We start from the raw sequence: 18,063 nt of genomic DNA, 5'->3' as shown, positions 1-18,063 counted from the left end.
TATACAAGCCTTAGTACTAGGACTAAGTTGAAGAACCCAACGCAAAATGAGTAGATGATACCTCCCTGACATTGGATTAATTTCCTTACCGTAAACAAAAGCTGTAATTTTGAAGAAGGACAGCTCGGTTTTGTGTATTCTAAAAAAAAATTTTAATGTGTATTTACTTTTGAGAGAGAGACAGCACGAATGGGGGAGGAGCAGAGAGAGAGGGAGACACAGAATCCAGAGCAGGCTCCTGGCTCTGAGCTGTCAGCACAGAGCCTGACACAGGGCTCGAACTCATGAACTGCAAGATCATGACCTGAGCTGAGGTTGGACACTCAACCAACTGAGCCACCCAGATGCCCCTGGTTTGGTGTCCGCTAATGCAGTGTTTCTCAAAGTGTGGTTCCCAGACCAGCAGCGCCAACACTCCTTGGGGATCGGTTAGCAGTGCTAACTCTTAGGCCACCTAGATGAATGAATCAGAAACTTCTGCGGCCGGGCTCAACTGTCTCTACTAGCAAGCATTCTAATGTATGCTCCAGTTCTAAGGGAATTTCCACTCCCATCTCCAAACACATGCCTCTCCTAAGCCATCTTGCTGCTGGGCCCAGGGGCAAGATGTGCAAGTGAGGGCTTGAAGTTCAAGTTAGTGAAATGAAGGCCTAATGTGGGGAGACCTGGCGAAGAGCTTCTTCATTTTCACCACACAGGAGTCTGGAGACTGGCTTTGGAGAGCCCCTGTGCTGAGGTCAGGACCATGGGCGATCTTGAAAGAACATGACTCAGAGGGCCTTGACTTTACAGGGATGAGGTCATCATAGGTGGTTTTCCTGCCTACCAGACAGCATAGGGACCACTGAAGAGTTATAAGACAACTTAAGAAAATACCAGGAGCACTTAAAGAGATTCAAGTAGTGTACCAAAAAACAAAAACAGAAACAACAACAACAAAAAAACAAAAACAGAAAAACAAAAACCTTTCTGGAACTAAAGAAACATTTTTTCAACAAAACAAAGTCAGTATATGTATTGAAAGAGAGAAGTCTGGTCACTTCTGAGACTCAAATTAGTGGCTTGGAAGAACAAGTGGAAAAAATATTTCAAAGCATGGAGCAAATAATACGAAGAGATGGAAATAGCGAGGAAAACATGAGACTTGGAGAATAGATCCAGTAGTCCTAACATTCAAATATATTAGCTCCAAAAGAGTGAAAAGGCATAGATGGAAGAGAGACAATAATTTAAAAATAGAAGAATATTTCAGTGACTTGAAAGAAAGATCTGCGCTTGTAGACCAAAAGGGCACAGGAAGACCAAAAAAAAAAAAAAAAAAAAAAAGAAAGAAAGAAAAGAAAAAAGAAAAGAAAGAAAAGACAGACATCTAAGCATGAAACTCCTGAATTCCAAGATTAAAGAAAAACATTTTCAAGTTTCTAGACAGAAAGAGCAAGTTCTGTACAAAGGGAAAAGAATCCAATTGACCGGGGACTCTTCATCGGCAGCACTGGAAGCTAACTAACGTGGGGACAGTGAGAGGAAAGGACGGTTGCCCAGGGACCTCATCCCCAGCTGGAAAGCTTTCACTTGTCAGAGCAAAAGAAAGATATTTGGAGCTATAGAGGATTCAAAGAGTGTATCAATCTCCTGTCTCACCTGAGGAAAATACTTAAGAAAAAATTTGGTTAGGGAATAGAGAAGTCAAGGTAGAGGAAGATGAAGGGGAGGAGAAAACCCTGCAGTGAGCAAGAAAGTTGGCAAAATATCATACTGTTAAATGTTCATGGAGCTTGACAGACACCTAATTATATCTAGGAACATAAGTACTGTGCTACCTCAGCCAAACCTAGGAATTGGAAGCACAATAAGAAAGATCAGTAAAAGCATTCTAAAGGTCTCTCTTACTGGGATAGAAAATAAAACATCTGGCAGGAAATAAAACATCTTAATGGAAGAAACAATTGGCATATTAAAAATGATGGTAATGAAGTAGGTATTGGATCATCAGTGCTGGGAAAGAAGGCAACTATCAAGGGAATGGAAAGGTTTAGTAGAACTTCCAAAATAACAAGGGAGCAGGGAAAGGGGAACGGATAGCAGCAACTTGCTATGGAATGATTAAAGAGCATACAAGACAAGGGGCGCCTGGGTGGCTCAGTCGGTTGAACATCCGGCTTTGGCTCAGGTCATGATCTCGTGGTCCATGAGTTCGGGCTCTGTTGACAGCTCAGATCCTGGAGCCTGCTTTGGATTCTGTGTCCCCCCCTTCTCTCTCTGTCCCTCCCTTACTCATGGTCTGTCTCTCAAAAATAAATAAATGTTAAAAAAAATTAAAAAAAAAGAACATACAAGATGATATAAAAAATGAAACCAAGGGGCGCCTGGGTGGCTCAGTCGGTTAAGCATACAACTCTAGTTTTGGCTCAGGTCATGATCTCGAGGTTTCATGAGTTCAAGCCCTATGTTGGGCTCTGCACTAGCAGCATGGAGCCTGCTTGGGATTCTCTCTCTCCTTCTCTCTCTCTCTCTCTCTCTCTAAAATAAGTAAATAAGCATTAAAAAAAAAAAAAAACCTCAGGCTATCATTTTAAAATTTTAATTTAATTTAAAAATTAGAAAAAAAGATCCTCTCCTTAGAGTGACTACAAAGTCTGGCTTCTGGGATGGTTGTGAACATGAATATTTTGACCTTCTGAACCCATACAGTCAGGACACTCTTCATTTTAAGGTCCACTTTATAGCGGTGGATACTGTGGCTCACGAAATGAAAATACTTGTGTAAGGTCTATACGGACAGTTCCTCTCCTGGGTCTGTGGAGGGAAAGGAGGCCTGCTATGTGCCCTTTCCAAATGTGCTAGAGCTTGCCAGGAGTAGAAGGATTAAGGGGTGTGGAAACATGAACTGAGGAAGGAAGAGGTGGGAGGAAGGCGAGGTTGGGTTTTGGGGAGGGGCAAGGCACCGGAAAGGCGAGGCAAGATGCCACCTAAGACCCTCAGCCCCTGCCAGCACAAAGTCTTGCTGCTGTAGACACAACTCTTCAATCATGCCTGTCCACTGTGGGCCTTCAACAAATAACGAAGGGAGGAATAAACGAATGAATAAAAAGGGATACAAACTTTATTATTGTATTGGAAGCAGTACAAAGAGTCAAACCTTTCTCAGACCTTGATGGCCCTCATTTCTCTAAGTCACCCCACATTCACCAAATCTATAAGATCCTTCAAGTATCCCCAAGTCTGGACAGTGATGAGGTAGGAGGGGGCTCTGTGCCCAATCCGTGGGGCTTGGTGGCTCAAGAGGTGCTTAGCGGTTCTACAGGTCCTCAGATCTCAGTCCCTGGCATTCCCTGCTGGGGTCATGCCTGCCAGGCCCCCTTGACTTGGAGCTAGATCTAGGAATGCAGGGAGAGGTGCTCTGGTCCGAGGCTTTGCAGGCAGAGAAGGACTTGGTGGCGTCCTCTGGGCAGTGACGGTGCTCTGACTTCTAGGTATGGCAGGACCAAGATCGAGGTGTCACCAGCCCCCAGAAGGTTGTCTGTGCCAGAGAAAGGTGAGTTATGCGTGAGTCCCTCCTGTCCCCACCCTACGTGTCCAAGACATGGGAACCCATCACCCCCAAACCAGGCCTAGCCCCTGACCATGGCTATTGATTTGGGCAAGAACAGGGGGCTGGCTCTTGGAGAGGGGAGGTGTGTCCTTCTGGATGGGGAGCTGAGGGAGGGCGGTGGTCCCTTACCTGGGGTAGGGGGCAGTGTCGCCGTGCATACCATTCCTGGCAGTACAGGCTGACTTGGATGCCTTGGCCCAGAAAGAGCAGGGTCCACATTAACACATTCCATGCTGGGCCTGTGTGCCGGTCATGCATCATGAAGTTCAGCAGCCCTGATGCAGGAGGAAAGGTTGTTACCCCAATTCCAGTGCCTTGTCTCCCTGGATGCCCCCCCATCCCCCCATCCCAGGGTACTGGGAAGAGATGGAACAGGAAGGCATCATTGAGGAAGATCTTGAGCCCAGCTCCGGCAACCCATGGAGGTCTCAAGCGGCTCATGTAAAACCAGGATTCCTCAGTTTACACATCAATATCCTGGATCTCATACTACACCTCCCAGCCTCATGCCAGTTTTCTCTCCTTTGTCTCCCTCTATGTGTGCCCTGCTCAGATGCTCCACTCCAGCCAGAAATCTTCTCTCACATCCCCCAGGATACCTCCTGCTGCTTCCCTCCCTGTTCCCAAGTTCCTCCCCACCCCAACTTTCATGCCTCTTCCCAGAAGAGTATGTGGCCTCCCCCATCCATCTGGAATCTGCAGGAGCAGGACTCCTGGCCTCCTCCCTCTGGATGGCTCCCCCTCCAGTGGCACACAGAGGCCAAGCTCACCTCCAAAGACAAGGAAGAGCATGAGCATGACCGGGTAGAAGAATCCCAGGACAAAGCAGAAGATGTACTCATGGACCACTGCAGAAACCAGGAACACACCCAGCATGGCTGCCCCTCGGGCCCGGCCACCGAGAAGCTGGCAGGGGACGGGGGAGAAGGGTGGAATGAGTCCCTCTAAGACTCTTCCACAAAGAGTCCCCTCCTTAAGGAAGCCAGAAAGTATACAGTACAATGGAAAGAATATGAGATTTGGGGGTCTCAAGGGGTGATACGTCCTACTTAAGTTCTTTGGGCCTTACATGCAATTTTTTAAAGGGAACATAATAATACTTACTTCTCAGGATTACAGTGCAGATTATGTATGTGAAAAGCCTTGGTAACTGAGAATTGCTACATGCATGTTTCTTAGAAGTCTAAGGAGGAGAGAAATGCTCTGTGGAGAGGTGGGGTTAAGAGTAAAAAGGGAAGGAAGTTAGATCCTAAGAAGGATTTTCTGCCCACTGGGTTGGGTAGAAAGGAGCAGATGAAAGTCCAGGGGGCCCCTAGGTCTGGAAAAGGAGGATGATGCAGAGGAAGAGAAGGAGAATGTTCTGGGGAGCCTACATTAACTGTGGGAGCTGAGGGGGTCTGCAGAGCCCATACCCACAGCCCATCTTGATAGACGTAGCTGTACAGCCAGTCATGGACCACCACGTTCCAAGTGCGGTAGTAGTTGGAGAAGGACGTTGAATTCCACCAGTCCTGGGGAAGAGTGGGTCAGGGTTAGGGGAAGGAGGTGAGCATCAGGGCCCTGACTCTTCCCAGGCCCCAGTGGCTCCCCCTTGCTCCCTGCACCCTATCCCAATTTTCTTCCACAAGGGGCTGGGCCCTGGCTGAAGAGGGACAGCAAGAACTTTCCCTGCAGTCTCTTCAGGACCTGAGGCCCACCTCCCTCCTTCATCCCCTTCCAGGAGAAGATGGTTCCAGTGTACCATGTGCACAGAAGCAGTTAGCCCTGGCTAGTCAAGAGGTGGACAGGTGGCATTAGAGCCACACCCAGAGGAGCGCATTTCTCACGTGAGAGCTTGACAGCACAGCTGAGGTGACACCCAATGGAGCCATCATCCTCCCCAGATCGCTCCCCAGACCTCCCTGCACCCAGCTCCCAAGTGGCCAGGTCCAGGCCCCACCCGATAGAACATTCTGTCTCCAAACCGTAGCATCTCTGCGAAGGCGTTGAGCCAGCAGTGGAGGAAGGCAAAGAAGATGAGCAGCAGCATGAAGATGCCTGGTGAGTGGGGACAAGGGCTGCATGTCAGACTGCCCACCTGGCTCCCTTGGGAAGCCCTGAGAGGTCCTCATCAGCAACTAGCGCCCCAACTCCTTCCAGCCAATTATTTGTCACTCACAAATTCTTACATTCATTAATCCATCCATCTGCTCATGAACTCCAAGCCACATGTCGGGGATGCACAGATGAATCTCAAAGCCCTGGCCATTGGCAGTTCACAGAGTGGTTGGAGAGAGAGAAAGAGAGAGAGAGACAGAGGCAGAGATCGGGACAGAGACATGTCCAACCATGCGTCAAGGTCAAATGTGCTGGGAGCTAAGCACAGGTGGCCACTGAGGTGCTTGGGAATGAAGAGCAAGGAGTGGGTCATAGTGACTGATGGCTAAAACTGACAGGCTTCCTAGAGGAGGGGGCATCTCTGTTATGGGCCTCCAGAAACAGACTGGAGTTCACAGCTGGAAAATGGGAAAAGGTCATTCCAAGCTGAGACACCAGTATGAGCAAAAGCCCGGAGGCATGAAAGTACATGTCTTTCAAGGAATGGCTGAGCTTGTGGCAGGACAAGAAGATAGGCTAGGCTGTCGGGGAAGGGGTCTTGAATGCCAGGCCAAGGGGTCAAATCTTATCTGGAGATGCCAGCAATGGGGAGTGACTGGAGTTTTGGAAGCAGAGTAGGGAATGATTAACCTGTAGGAGGGAAGTTCATCTGGGCAGCAGTGTCAGGGGAAGGTGGGAAGATTGAGAGGGAAAGCAGGCAGGTGAGGAGGCCAATGTGGAAAGAGGGAGTGGAGTGGCCATCTGAATGAACTGAGGCCCTGGCAATGGAGCAATGAGGAGGCCGGGGACACATGTGGGAGAGGTGTTGAATCTGACTGAAGGAAAGGAGTGAGGGGAGGGAGGAGCCCCCCGCTAAGCCTTCCCAGGGTGCAGCCCTCCCCAGCCCTGCCTTCGGTGGGCATACCTGGCAAGGTGGCATGCATGATAGACAGCACCAGAGCCCGGGTACTGAAGGGCTCCCGGCTCATGTTGGCAAAGACGGGAACGCAGAGGCGGCCCAGGATGAAGCAGGCATAGAGTACGCAGCCCAGAGCCTGGGGGGGCGGTGGGTGGGGGGTACATAACTTTGACAGGGGTCACTAGCAGCTGCCCCCTCAACTCTGGAATTGGATTCTGGCCCAGCATCTGCCTCCTCTTACCTTAGCCCCACCCTCTGACCTCCTCCCCAGGCCTCCCGGACCCCACTTCCAGAAATGCCCCACTCAGTCACCACAAGTCACACTTCTACCCCATCTTCTGACCTGGGCAAAGTTCTTGGCCACGTAATTCCACCTGACATTGGGTGTCCTGCAGCAGCAATGGGGACAATATGTTTTTAGTCTTTTTATCTTTTAGCTTGTTCCATACCCACTGGTACACAGGTTCTAGGGCCCTCTCTCCGAAGCTCCCTCAATTGCTCGGGCCTGGGAGGATTATCTAGGCAGGTAAGGGTCTAGAACACTTTGGACCTTCCCCAATAGACATGGCAAATGGATTTTTAACTTGAAGGTCAACTAAAGTGCAACCATCGGGAGGTTGCTCCAGACCGATGGGTTTCCCCGGGTGCAGGATTTTCAGTGCTAACACTGGGACAGCCCAGGGCCAACCCAGGACAGTTGGCCACCCTTGTGGGTTGTGCTTGGAGAAGGCTTGGAGAAGGCGTAGTCTGTCTGGCACCTATTTCCCATTTTTATTATGGGATGCTTCCTGAGAACGTGGTCAGTGCCTGAGGCTAAAGGCCTCAGAGAATGGAAAGTAGAAGGCAAGGTCCCTGATGGGTCTGGGCATTTGGGAAAGAGGAGCAGGGTCTTACCTGGGGTAAGTCTCCCTGTAGATTAGTGTGGGGCAGAAGAGGAAGTAGAGGTAGCTGGAGAAACTGGGGGCCCGCATGCCCTCACCTGGGGAGGAAGGAGAGGGCTTGGATCAGTGAAGTGGGGAAGGAGAGAGGGCAGGGGGAGTGGAGGCTGGGACTGGTGGGTGGAGGCCTGGATGGGGCAGAGGTGCGGTGGAGGGGGGGGAGTGGAGTGGGAGGGACCCGACATTGGGTCTGGAGGTGCAGTCGGGAAGGTGAGACTAGGCAGGAGCTGAAGCTGCTCTTTGGTTGTCCTTCTTTTGCTTCCATTCTAGGCACCCTACTTTCTGGCGCAGCACCTGCTGTGGCCAGAGTTTCATTCGGCATTTATAAGCTCCACCACCCATTCTTTCTCTCCTTCTGCTCTGACTCCCCCACCACGTTTTAAAAAAAGATTTTATTTTTAAGTAATCTGTACACCCAACGTGGGGCTCGAACCCATGACCCTGAGATCAAGAGTCACATGCTCTGCCGACAGAGCCAGGATATACATCCATCAGATCTTAAGTCCCACATTTAACCACTCGGTCATCCTGGTACCTCCTGACTTGCTAATATGAGGCTCTCATACTCTGGGTCTTTCCAGGCTAAGCCTGGAAATTGGAAAGCGCCAGAAGTCCTGGGCCACAGAGGTACCATATCTCAGAGGTGGGGCCAGAGATGCCTAATGACTAAAGCCCACAGAGTCTAGTTGGAGGTCAGAATTCTGCCCTGGGAGCAACACAGGCTTAGGAAGTCAGAGCTTTTATGAGAATCCTGGTATGGCTGGCTTCATTCAAACAGCCAAAATGACTGAGTTCAAAGCAGTGCCTCACCTCCTCTGGCACAAAGGGTTCCAGGCACAGCCTCTCTCAAGAAGGAGTAGCTCTTCATCAGGAGCCTGACCTGAGAAGGAATGGAAGGGAGGTTAAGTTGCTGTGTGGCTTTGAGCAAATCACTTAACATCTCTGTGCACTTGTTTACCGAAGAGAGAGGCCGGCGGATTGCAAAATCTGTACGATCAAAGCCCATACTTTATTTTTTTGTCGGGTAGTCTTTTAACCTAACACAGTAGCTGCTGGGATGAATCAGGAGTAAAGACGTACAGGAAACGCCAGGGCGGAGCCTCCAACCAGCCAACCCCCCTGACTCCTTGCAAAATCCGATTATTTTTGCATAACAGCAAATATCCTTGGTTCCTGCTGGTGCCCTCAAATCCTTCCAGATGGACTCCGCCCCTAGTAACTAGCTCCACCTCCACCAATACTGTAGTATCAAGTCCCCTTCCCCACAGGGGCCATACCCCAGCCTCGCCTGCCCATCACCCCATCACCTACCTGCTCAAAGACCAGGATACAGCGGGAGGCAGGCGGGAGCTGATACTTCAACGCCACGTGGACGGGGAGGACCCAGAGCACGGTGGTGTGGACAGCCAGCATCATGCAGCCCAGGCCCACCCCCAGCATCCAGGCCCCTCTTGCCCGGGGCCTCGCCCACAGCCTCAGGGCCTGGTAGGGCACCAGCAGAGTGGACAGGAACATGGGGACCCACGTCATCAGCGCCAAGGGCAGCTGTCCAAAGCTGAAGATCAGTAGGTCAAACTCCAGCATCAGCCTTGGAGTAGAGAGGAAGAGACAAGGTAGACAAATGTGTGGCCCGACTTTGTCCCCTCCCTGTGCAGTCAGAACTCTTGGGAAATAAACTGAGGCATTTTGCCCGAGTTTCCAGCTCCCCATATCTGAAGGTGTTCAAGATGGCACCTCTGTTGTCCCAAACTTCTAACACAGGGCGTCGCTGGAAAAGACTGGATTGTGGGATGGGTTTGCTTACAAATGACCTTTAGAGCCCTCTGAATTTTGCAGTGTTGCAGAAGGGCTCAGAACTTTGTATGCCGTGGGCATTAGAATATGAGGTTTTCAGAGTTTAACTTTGATTTTTGTCAGTTTTGTTCTTTTGGAACGTCTGTCGCTGCAGACGCAAGTTAGTGGAAAGCAGGTCGTTAGGTGTTTTGTTTGCTTAGGTTAAGAGTGTTTGGCTTGTAATGATGAAAAGTTGGAAACAACCTAAGTGTCCCTTGGTAAAGGACCAAATGAGCAAAAGACTGGCACCTCCAGACCACAGTCGTTAAGAACAGTGGGCTGACCTGGAAAGATCTCTGAGACAGGAAGATAGGTTGTTAAGGAATGAAATCAAGAAGTACAGTGAATATCTTATTTATATAAACTTTCTACACACCGCTTCTTGGTTCTTATAGACACGTGGGGGTGAATGCGTGGCAAATGCTCTAGAGGGACTCTCTGAAACCTGTGAAAACCCTTACGTCTGGTCTGGGGTTGAGGGAGTAGTCGGGAAGGACGGTCCCTTGAAACACATTTGGACTTTTTACTGAGATTTGATCCTTATACCACTCATAGAATCAACAACAGTTTTACCAGAAGGAAATACGTTGCAGAACCTGCAGGTCTTTGATCCTTTTCTTTTTACTGCTTCCTAAGCCCTACTTAGGGTGAGGTAGGGGACATGCAAATACAGACCCCCTGGGGCTACAGAGCCCTCTGAGGCTCACCCCCAGCATGGGGGGGGTGCTCTTTGGGGGCGTTTGTATGCATGTCTGTCTCCCCCCTCCCCAAGACTGGTAGTGCCTCATAGACAAGGAGGGGGTCTGGCCAGTCATCTCTCTGGCTCCCAGGGCGGGTCCTTGGGAAGTGCTCCATGAAGGTTGCTTGGATTGAACTTGGGAAGAACTTGAGAGAGTGGTGTGAAGCGAGCCTGCTAGCTTACATGGATCTGCCTTGGGGCAAGTTTCCTACTGAGAAGTATTTGAGCAGGCCACAGAGTGTCCCCAGAGTGGCTGACCTGGAAGGTCAGAGCAAGGGCCATCCAAAGGCTGTGGAAGGAAGAAGTCAAGGTGCGTTTTAGGTGGGAATGTTGCTGGAAGCAATGTTGATGTGGGTCCAGGAATCACAGGATCAAAGGAGGGCTTGTGCTGTCTTAAGCCAGTGGCAAGTGGAACACTAGGGACCTAGGGGGTGTGATCCACGTGCCTGTCCCAGGCATGCGGGGGGGGGGGGCGCCTACCTGCCCTCATCAATGAAGTCGATGGCCAGGGTGCTGATGATGAAGACGCACAAGCCGGCGATGAACATGTGGTAGATGGTGCGGAAATGCTGTACTTCCATCAGCTCGCTGGGGGGACAGGGGCCCGAATGTCAGTGTGGGAGGGTCCTCGAGGTCCCGCGGACCCGCTCAGGCACTGTACGCGGGTGGGGGTGGGGTGGGGACTAGTGATTGGGAACTTCCAGCTAAAGGCTGGGCCGATCACACCCAGGGCAAATGGGGAGACTAAACTTTAGAAACCCTCTCCAAGTCTTCCCTCCAAACACCTAGAACCCGAGGATGAGAAATGAGGTGTCCTGGGACCCTCGCTGAATCCCTTTCTTTTCCTCCATCCCCTGCCCTTTACGTGGACTTACTCAAGCAGGGACTTTCGGATGATGAAAATTTTCCGCTTCCCCAGGGATGGCTCCCGGGCCCTAAATGAAGACAGTTGTTCTGGATCAGGACCCAGAGGAAGAAGTCCCTGGGTAGAGAGCAGGGCCTTGCAGAAGGTCAATATTTGGGAGCCAAAGGCAATAGTAGAGGTAGGTCAGGGCCAGGGCCAGAGGGCAGGAGCAGGTGGAAGGTCAGGGCCAGGGCAGCAAAAGGCCCCAAAGGTGGAGGTCAGTGTTGGGCAGGCAGAGGCAATACGAACAAAAGAGGGAAGGTTGAAGTCGGGGTCATGGCAGTGCTGGCAAAGGAAGTATGAGATGATATTTAGGGCTCATGACCGTTATGCTAGAGGAGCCCGCTCTAGCCATTCCCCAGCCCCCAGGTCCTCAGACTCTTACTTGCTCAAGGAATCTGGAGGAATGGAGGACAGGGGTCCGCCTTGTGGTGGGTAGCATTGGATGGCTTCCTGCACGGCCCGATCCAGCAGCTCTATCAGCTGTCCCTGTGCTTGCTCCAGCAACTGTGTCTTCACAGCCTACAGGGCAAAGCAGGGCAGGGCCCACTGTCCCTCCACCCGGGCAGCCATCCTCTGGTTCCCCATATATCTACTGAGCTTCTTCTCTCTGAGCCAGGCGCATTGCTAAGCGCTGGGGATAGAAACATGAACAGGCACGGTTCCTGCCGAGAGGCTCCCCCCAAACTTCTCTCTCTCTGGCTTCCCAGACCAGCAGTGAGGACCAAGGAAAGACATTTCCAGCGCCAGGGCCTGGATCCCAACCACCTTGTCGTCTCTGACCCTACTCCCTTCCCCCTGTCCCCAGCCTTCCCTCTGCTGACCTTTAGCCCGACTAACAGAAGACTGTTCACTGGCTGACTCTTGGCCCCTGCCCTGCTGACCTGTATTCCAACCCCCTCCGTCTTAGCCGTTGGCTCCAACCTGATCTGAAAGGTTTTGAACCCAAGAACAAATGGTCTTTATCACCAGGCTGGTCTTCGTCCCTGCCTCCTTCCACTCCCAAGACCTGTCCATCTTGACGTCTGACCCTTGACCTCCCTCACCTCCATATGTCGGGTCCATTGCACCAAGTCCAGGCCTCTGTCCTTCTCAATGTTTCCTAGGGGGCAGGGTCAAAGGGCACACCCAAGGGGGAGGGGGAGTTAGGGTTCTGTGACCTTGTACGGACCCAGAAACATCCTCTTTCCAGGAAATGCTTTCTGCAAGCTCAGCAGCCTCCCTGCCCCCAACCAGTCGATATGTAGTATCACAGTGAGGCGATCAGAAGGGGAAGTTATGGGAGGCGATCAGAAGGGGAAGTCATTTTTGCAGGGGGTGAGGCCACTGGGAGCCGGATGACAATACCCAGGACTGGGAAGCTACTCCATTCACCCTCTGGGGTGAAAGAGTCTGCAAGATAAGGCAAGGCCCCCGCTCCGAATATCCCTTTCACTTCCCTTTCCCGGCTGGGCAGTGAGGGACAGAGGCAGGGGCTGCCTCCCCTATCCTCCCAAGAGAGTAGGAGCCTCCCCCGCAGCAATGCGTCTCCACCTCCAACGCCCCCTGAGCTTTCTGCACCCCCAGAGGGTGCCTCACCACCTCCGGAGCGTCGGCGCTCTTGCTCTCCTCTCGGCCCTTCTCCCTTCCGCGATCGGGCCGCCCTTGGCTCCATGGTGTGAGTCTCAACCGGGCAGTAGGCGGCTATGGAGTGTTCCCTCCCTTCCTTCGCAGCCTGCCAAGCTCTTATCTCACTCGGTTCATCTGACAGCTCCAAAGACTAAAGTCCTTTCAGGAGGAGGAGACCTCCAGGAGCACAATAGGTTATCAGGTCTAGAGGGTAACACTTCTCAGCTACAGGCTCGGCTCGGCTGGCTGTCCCAGGGAGGGTTGCAACACCCCAACAGCCCTACCCGCCGCCCAGATGCCCAGCTGAGCGAGCTATCCCTCCCACCAGGACAGTGGCCGTGCACTGTGTACCTATGTATGTCCATGGGGAGGGGGACTTTGCCTCTCTGAGGCTTATCACGTAGGATGACTTGCCTGCCGATCTCTTTCCCAGCAGCCTGATCTCTTTCCCAGCAGCCTGAAGGATCTTTAGGTATCAGTGCAGTCGGCTCCCTTAGACCAGGAGATAAGGTGTGGGAAAGAACCTTGTCAGCTCAAAAGCACTGTGTGCAAGTGATTAATGTTCTGATGTGACTAATGTTCTGTGACAAGGTGGCGTTCTGGCCCCTCCAGGAAGTGTTGGGTGCCAGGACCTCCCCCCCCCAAATCAGCTCTTCTCTACACCTGCTTGGATTAGCATGTGGGCAGAAAGGGGGCAAAACAAACACTTATTCAGCACCTAGGGAACACCAGGTATCGTCACAGACCACTCTGAAGGAAGAGCGAGATTTGAATCCTCCCTCTGTCATTTACCAGCTGTGTGACTTCAGGCGAACGACCCAGATATTTTAAGCCACAGTTTCCTCCTCTGAAAAACAGGGGCCAAAGTTCCTCCCTCACAAGGTTATTGTAAGCTCAGAATGAGGTAGTGCAGGTAAAAACACAGGGTCCAGGGTCTGGCCCATGGGAAGGGCTTAGTAAATAAGAATTTCCTTCCCTTTTTTAGTAGGATGTAATAGAAGGATAAGTGCTTCAAGAGTTTCCTCTTTGTTGGGCTTCTGCTGGGGATTAGCTATTAATCCTTTCTCTCCCTTCTCCCATTGTGTCCAAAGATGAGTGTTGGAAACAAGGTCACAACTTCAGACCAAGGTCATGGCCTCAATGTCTCCCCTGCTCTCGCTCCCTGGTGGGTACTGGGGTGAGGGCTGAGGGCTGGAAACCTCCGCCAATGGCTGTCTCCTGCATCCCAAGTGCAGCAGGAGAGACAGAAGGTAGTCCACGGGAAAGGAGAGCTGCTATGGGGGACGGGTAGAGAGAAGGGCAGGGACTCCATAAATGTGAGAGGTGGACCCGGAGATGTAGGCCAGAGACCCCCAACACAGCTTTATTAACATCCCAAGCCAACACCAACCATCTTTCCATGTGTGGGGTCCCAGGGGTGAGGGGGACACTGGGAAAGGGCCTGACGGTGGAGTGTGGGGCTCAGGGCTCCCGAGTTACTCCGTCATTCAACAAATGACCCAAGATGATAGCTCCATGCTCCTGCCAATGGTCCTGCAGCCTCCCCCTCCCCGCCCCCTGCCCAGCCTTAGCCGCTGCTCCCGGTGGGACAGGAGGAGCCTCCTTCGCCTTCTGGGGACCCCGGCAGGGGCTGGCCCATCCGATCCACACACCAGCAAGGACCTCTGCGCTGGCCCTGGGAGGAGCGGCACTGGGGAGAGAGGCACACGGATCAGAGGTGCGGCACTGAGGCTCCCGCAGGAGGGATGGGAGGGCCCGTGGCTGGGGGATGGGCTGTGGGCCCCAAGTCCGAATGTGCAGAGACCTCTGAGAGCTCTCAGGACAAGGAGACAACCTGGGTCCCTTTCTCTTGCTCTCCTCTTCTCCACCCACCAAACGGTGCCCATTCTTCTAGGCAGAACAGTAGTTCTCAAAGCGTGGTTCCCAAACCAACAGCTGCAGCAGCAGCGGGCACTGTGTTAGAAACGCGAATTCTTGGGCTGAGAGGGGCTCAGCCACCTGGGCGTTCCCAGCCCTCCGTGACTCTGAGCCGCCTCGCAGATGTGAACCTCTGAGTCAGGCAGTCTGGCTCCTCTGCCACAGCGTGGGGCTATTCTCTAGGTTTCTGTGGGCCCTAAAAGTTGGGGGATCATTAAAGGCAGCGGCGGTGTCTTCTTTGTGTCCCCTTTGTTGTTGTTTTTAATGTTTGTTTGTTTCTTTGTTTTGAGAGAGAGAGTGAGCACGAGCTGGGGAGGGGCAGAGAGAGATCAGGGCAGAGAGACAGGGGGACAGAGGATCCGAAGCAGGCTCTGAGCTGACAGCAGAGAGCACAGGGTGGGGCTTGCACCCACGAACGGTGAGATCACAACCTGAACCAAAGTCAGATGCTTAACCGACTGAGCCACCCAGGCGCCCCTCTTTGTGCCCCTTTGTAAACTCCCCCCACCCCATCCCTGGTAGGAGCCTTGTGCCACAGGACCGAGGGGAGGAGAGGTGGGGGCCTCACCTGCCGCTTCCGGTAGAAGCCCCGATGGTCACAGTTAGGCACGTAGAGGGTCTGAGCCCCTCGGTACACCTCGGTCTGGAGTTGCTGCAGCACCGAGTCCAGATGTCTGCGGCACGGGCCCTGGGGGAAGAGAGTGCAGGCAGCTCAGATCCCGTCCAGCCTACCTCCACTGTCCACCCCCCTCCCACCGCCAGCCAGGTTCCCAGGATGCATGTGGGAGACTTCTCCAGGCCCAAGGGGATAGCCTCGGACGGGAGTGTGTAGGACTCCCCACCCTGCCTGCTCCCTGCCATTCACAAACGCACCATCTCGGTGTCTTGGGCACCCCCCGGACTGGGCCGGGCGGGAGTGGTCGAGGTGCCCGGATTCCTCTGTTGGTCTCTGCGGTTCACATCCTGTGGACGAGTGGTCCCTGCCTGGGATTTACCCTCCTTAGGATTCTCCCCTACAGCCACAAGGGAAATGGGGGAAGAAGAGTCCAGAAATCAGCCAGATGTCAAAGACCAGAACCAAACGGAAGAGAGCCCTGTTCACCTTGACTCCCTGAAGCAGGAGGAAGGGAGGGGCTTTCCAAGTAGGAGAAATGAGGGTGGTTAGAACCTGGCTCCGTTACCTTCTCTTGGCTTCAGTTACTTTCTCCGACAAATGGTGATATTAGCTTTCCTGACAAAAAAAAACCCAGACTAGTTTTAAGGCTTATAAGGGAGAAGCATTTTGGAAAGCAAAAACCTAGGACGAGTACAAGTACATTGGGAGGCCTTGGCTTGGGGAGAAAAGACCTGGCTGTTCCCCCTGAAGCCAGCAGGGGGTGCACCAAGCCAGGGAGATGAGGCAGAAGAACAAGGGGTATGGGAGGGGGTTAGCAGGGACCCAAGTGGAATGTGTGTCCCCGCTGTGACCCTGCGGTGACTCAGCCCACCCCCTCCCAGGCTGTAGACATGGTTACTTTAGGGGCGCTTGCACTGGGGGCCTCTCCCTTCTGGTCTCCCATAGCTCAGCCTAGCTCAACCCCAGTGGTCCCAGGAGCAGGTACGATTCAGCCCTTAACCAGGACAGGCGGAGGGCAGGTTGCAAAGATGCAGGGAATGAAGGGCTTCTGACCTACAGGCTGCTCTTGGCTCTGGAGAAAATGTCACACGTGGTGTCTGGGGGGCCTAGGGAGAGCTCAGGATGGGAGGAAGTGAGGAAATAAATCAGGGCGTCAGGGCAAGGGAAAGGCAGGGAGGAGAGTGTGCACTGCCTGGAAATCGCCCCAGGTGTAAAATGAGATATTATGGCCCCTAAAGGGATCGTCTCTCCCTTTCCATGGCCAAAGACAAGCTCTGCTCAAGTCCCCAGTCCTCAGACCTAGACATTTGCTCCCACCTGCCTACTACCTGCAACCCAAGAGCAATTTCCTCTGCAATCCTGACTCGCATCCTTCTTCCTCCACCTTTCTCAGACCTTGCCTCTCATTCCCTCCATTTAGCACCCTACCACGACCATGCTCCCACTGCCTCCTCTGACCCACCTACACACCCCTTCCTATGAGGACCCTCTAGCAGCTTGGACCCAGGCATTTGGGACTGAAAGAAATTCCAAGTTAATTTCTCATCCCTTTCCGTGGAAGAAACCAGGAGATCAGATGCCTGGTTGGGGGGAGGGAGTGCGCTGCTTTTATTTCCTGCCCTATCTCTCCCTGCTGCCCCCCATCTTTTGGGTTCTGACTCACTTCTGTCCCATCCACCCAATGACTCAGCCTTCTATTTTCCTCCCTAGGGTAGGGTGGGGTAGGGTGGGTGGAGGGTTCTGAGCAGCTTTAAATCATAACCCTGATTTGGCAGATTCCTTCTTTTCCCACCTCTATCCCATCCTTTTGAGGCCCCCAGAGTCCGCCCTCTGACCCCAGTGTAGTCTGACACAATTCAGGATTTGGGACATCTTCTGTTCTAGGCCCTATGTTCAGGTGCTTTGGACACCCTGATAGTAAGAGGAGAGGAGGGGATATTTCTCAGTGTGTGTGCAGAATTTGGGAGTCGGGGTTCCCTTCCCTCTTTCTCCAAATGGAAGCTGCGAACAACACCTGGGTCCTTTCTCCAGCTCCGGGGTCCAGGGAAGGATCTGGGATGCTGGGGCAGACGGCATGGCCCTAAACCCTCCACCCTCACCTTTCCCCTCAAGAGGAAATAGAAGGGGCCAAAAAGGTTGACCGCTGGGACATGTCCCTGCTTTATCCCCAGGGGCCCCTAGCTGCACCCCGGCCTTCTAGCGGCTCCCCGCCCTTGCCCCTTCATCCCCCCCCACCCCCACGCAAACGTGACGCCCAGGGTTAGGAAGGGGAAGCATCAATGGCAGAACCCATCGCAGGGCTCGCAGGGCTGCCCGCGTCCTTTCCAGGACCCTGCCGGCCGCTTTGCGGGTCTCACGTGGGCGGAGCAGGGGCGGGGCGCGGACTCACCCGAGGGCGCGCGCGCCCGGCGGCAGCGGCCCCGGCCCAGCAGCAGTGCCCGCAAAGGCGCCTCGTCTTCCTCGGGCGGCTGGCACTGCAGTCCTGGGGCGCAGTTAGGGGTGTAGACCCCGCACTGCTGCCCCTCCCTCCTGAGACAGCCCCCAGCTTCCTTACAGCCCTCCGCCGGCGGCCCCCCCTCCTCCTCCACGCAGCCCCCTGGACAACCCGCCTGCACCCCCTGCCCGCAGCCTGGGCACCGTGCCAAGGCGGCTCCTGAGCGGGCAGCGAGCAGCAGAGTTAGCAGCAGCAGGAGCGGCAGCAGCCTGTGGGGGGTCATGGTCAGGATTTTTGCCCCGTCCACTCCTCCCAGCGCAGTCGTAGCACAGCTGCTGCCCGCCGCCGCCCCTCCGCCTTAAGTAGCCGCCGGTCAGGGGCCGGGCCCTTTAAGAGCCAGGTGAAGGGGGGTGGGGGGAGAAGGCAGGGGCATTCCCTAAACTGGGTGGGACTGAGGAGGCTCCCCCCGCCCCCACCTGGTCCTCCC

At 53.4% G+C, this 18,063-nt stretch overlaps 2 protein-coding genes across 3 annotated transcripts; both read right to left on the bottom strand.

Annotated features, from left to right (window-relative positions):
- Positions 1-3,081: 3,081 nt before the first annotated feature.
- SOAT2 (sterol O-acyltransferase 2) lies at positions 3,082-13,790 on the bottom strand. Of its 2 annotated transcripts, XM_045061847.1 has the most exons (15): positions 12,580-13,790; positions 12,048-12,103; positions 11,387-11,523; positions 10,973-11,032; positions 10,578-10,685; positions 8,837-9,113; positions 8,336-8,405; positions 7,482-7,566; positions 6,931-6,976; positions 6,594-6,723; positions 5,532-5,629; positions 5,005-5,103; positions 4,363-4,498; positions 3,722-3,867; positions 3,082-3,520 (listed from the first exon to the last, which is right to left on the bottom strand). In XM_045061847.1, the coding sequence occupies exons 1-15, from the start codon at positions 12,653-12,655 to the stop codon at positions 3,470-3,472; spliced, it is 1,575 nt and encodes a 524-aa protein (XP_044917782.1). In that variant the 5' UTR covers positions 12,656-13,790; the 3' UTR covers positions 3,082-3,469. The 2 variants fall into 2 exon arrangements, with proteins under 2 accessions (XP_044917782.1, XP_006933790.2); XM_006933728.4 differs by lacking the exon at positions 3,082-3,520 and having other exon boundaries at positions 3,727-3,867; positions 5,557-5,629.
- A 155-nt stretch (positions 13,791-13,945) lies between these two features.
- On the bottom strand, positions 13,946-18,063 carry IGFBP6 (insulin like growth factor binding protein 6). Its single transcript, XM_023257102.2, has 4 exons — positions 17,532-18,063; positions 15,400-15,539; positions 15,095-15,214; positions 13,946-14,299 (listed from the first exon to the last, which is right to left on the bottom strand). Exons 1-4 carry the CDS (start codon positions 17,857-17,859, stop codon positions 14,177-14,179), a joined length of 711 nt encoding a protein of 236 aa, XP_023112870.1. The 5' UTR covers positions 17,860-18,063; the 3' UTR covers positions 13,946-14,176.

The sequence above is a fragment of the Felis catus genome, chromosome B4, assembly GCF_018350175.1.
Source record: "Felis catus isolate Fca126 chromosome B4, F.catus_Fca126_mat1.0, whole genome shotgun sequence".
In the NCBI taxonomy this organism is placed as follows: domain Eukaryota; kingdom Metazoa; phylum Chordata; class Mammalia; order Carnivora; family Felidae; genus Felis; species Felis catus.
This window is presented reverse-complemented; position numbering and strand designations above follow the sequence as displayed.

Bases quoted from the DNA above. Each gene is read 5' to 3' on its own strand.
- SOAT2 (XM_045061847.1), bottom strand. From the start codon at position 12,655: ATGGAGCCAAGGGCGGCCCGATCGCGGAAGGGAGAAGGGCCGAGAGGA. The intron at 12,104-12,579 runs GTGAGGCACCCT...CCTGCCCCCTAG, and splicing joins GCGCCGACGCTCCGGAGGTG to GAAACATTGAGAAGGACAGA. The intron at 5,630-6,593 runs GTATGCCCACCG...CCCACTCACCAG, and splicing joins CATGCATGCCACCTTGCCAG to GCATCTTCATGCTGCTGCTC.
- IGFBP6 (XM_023257102.2), bottom strand. From the start codon at position 17,859: ATGACCCCCCACAGGCTGCTGCCGCTCCTGCTGCTGCTAACTCTGCTG. The intron at 15,540-17,531 runs GTGAGTCCGCGC...TTGTGGCTGTAG, and splicing joins CCGGGCGCGCGCGCCCTCGG to GGGAGAATCCTAAGGAGGGT. The intron at 15,215-15,399 runs GTGCGTTTGTGA...CTCTTCCCCCAG, and splicing joins GTGCCCAAGACACCGAGATG to GGCCCGTGCCGCAGACATCT.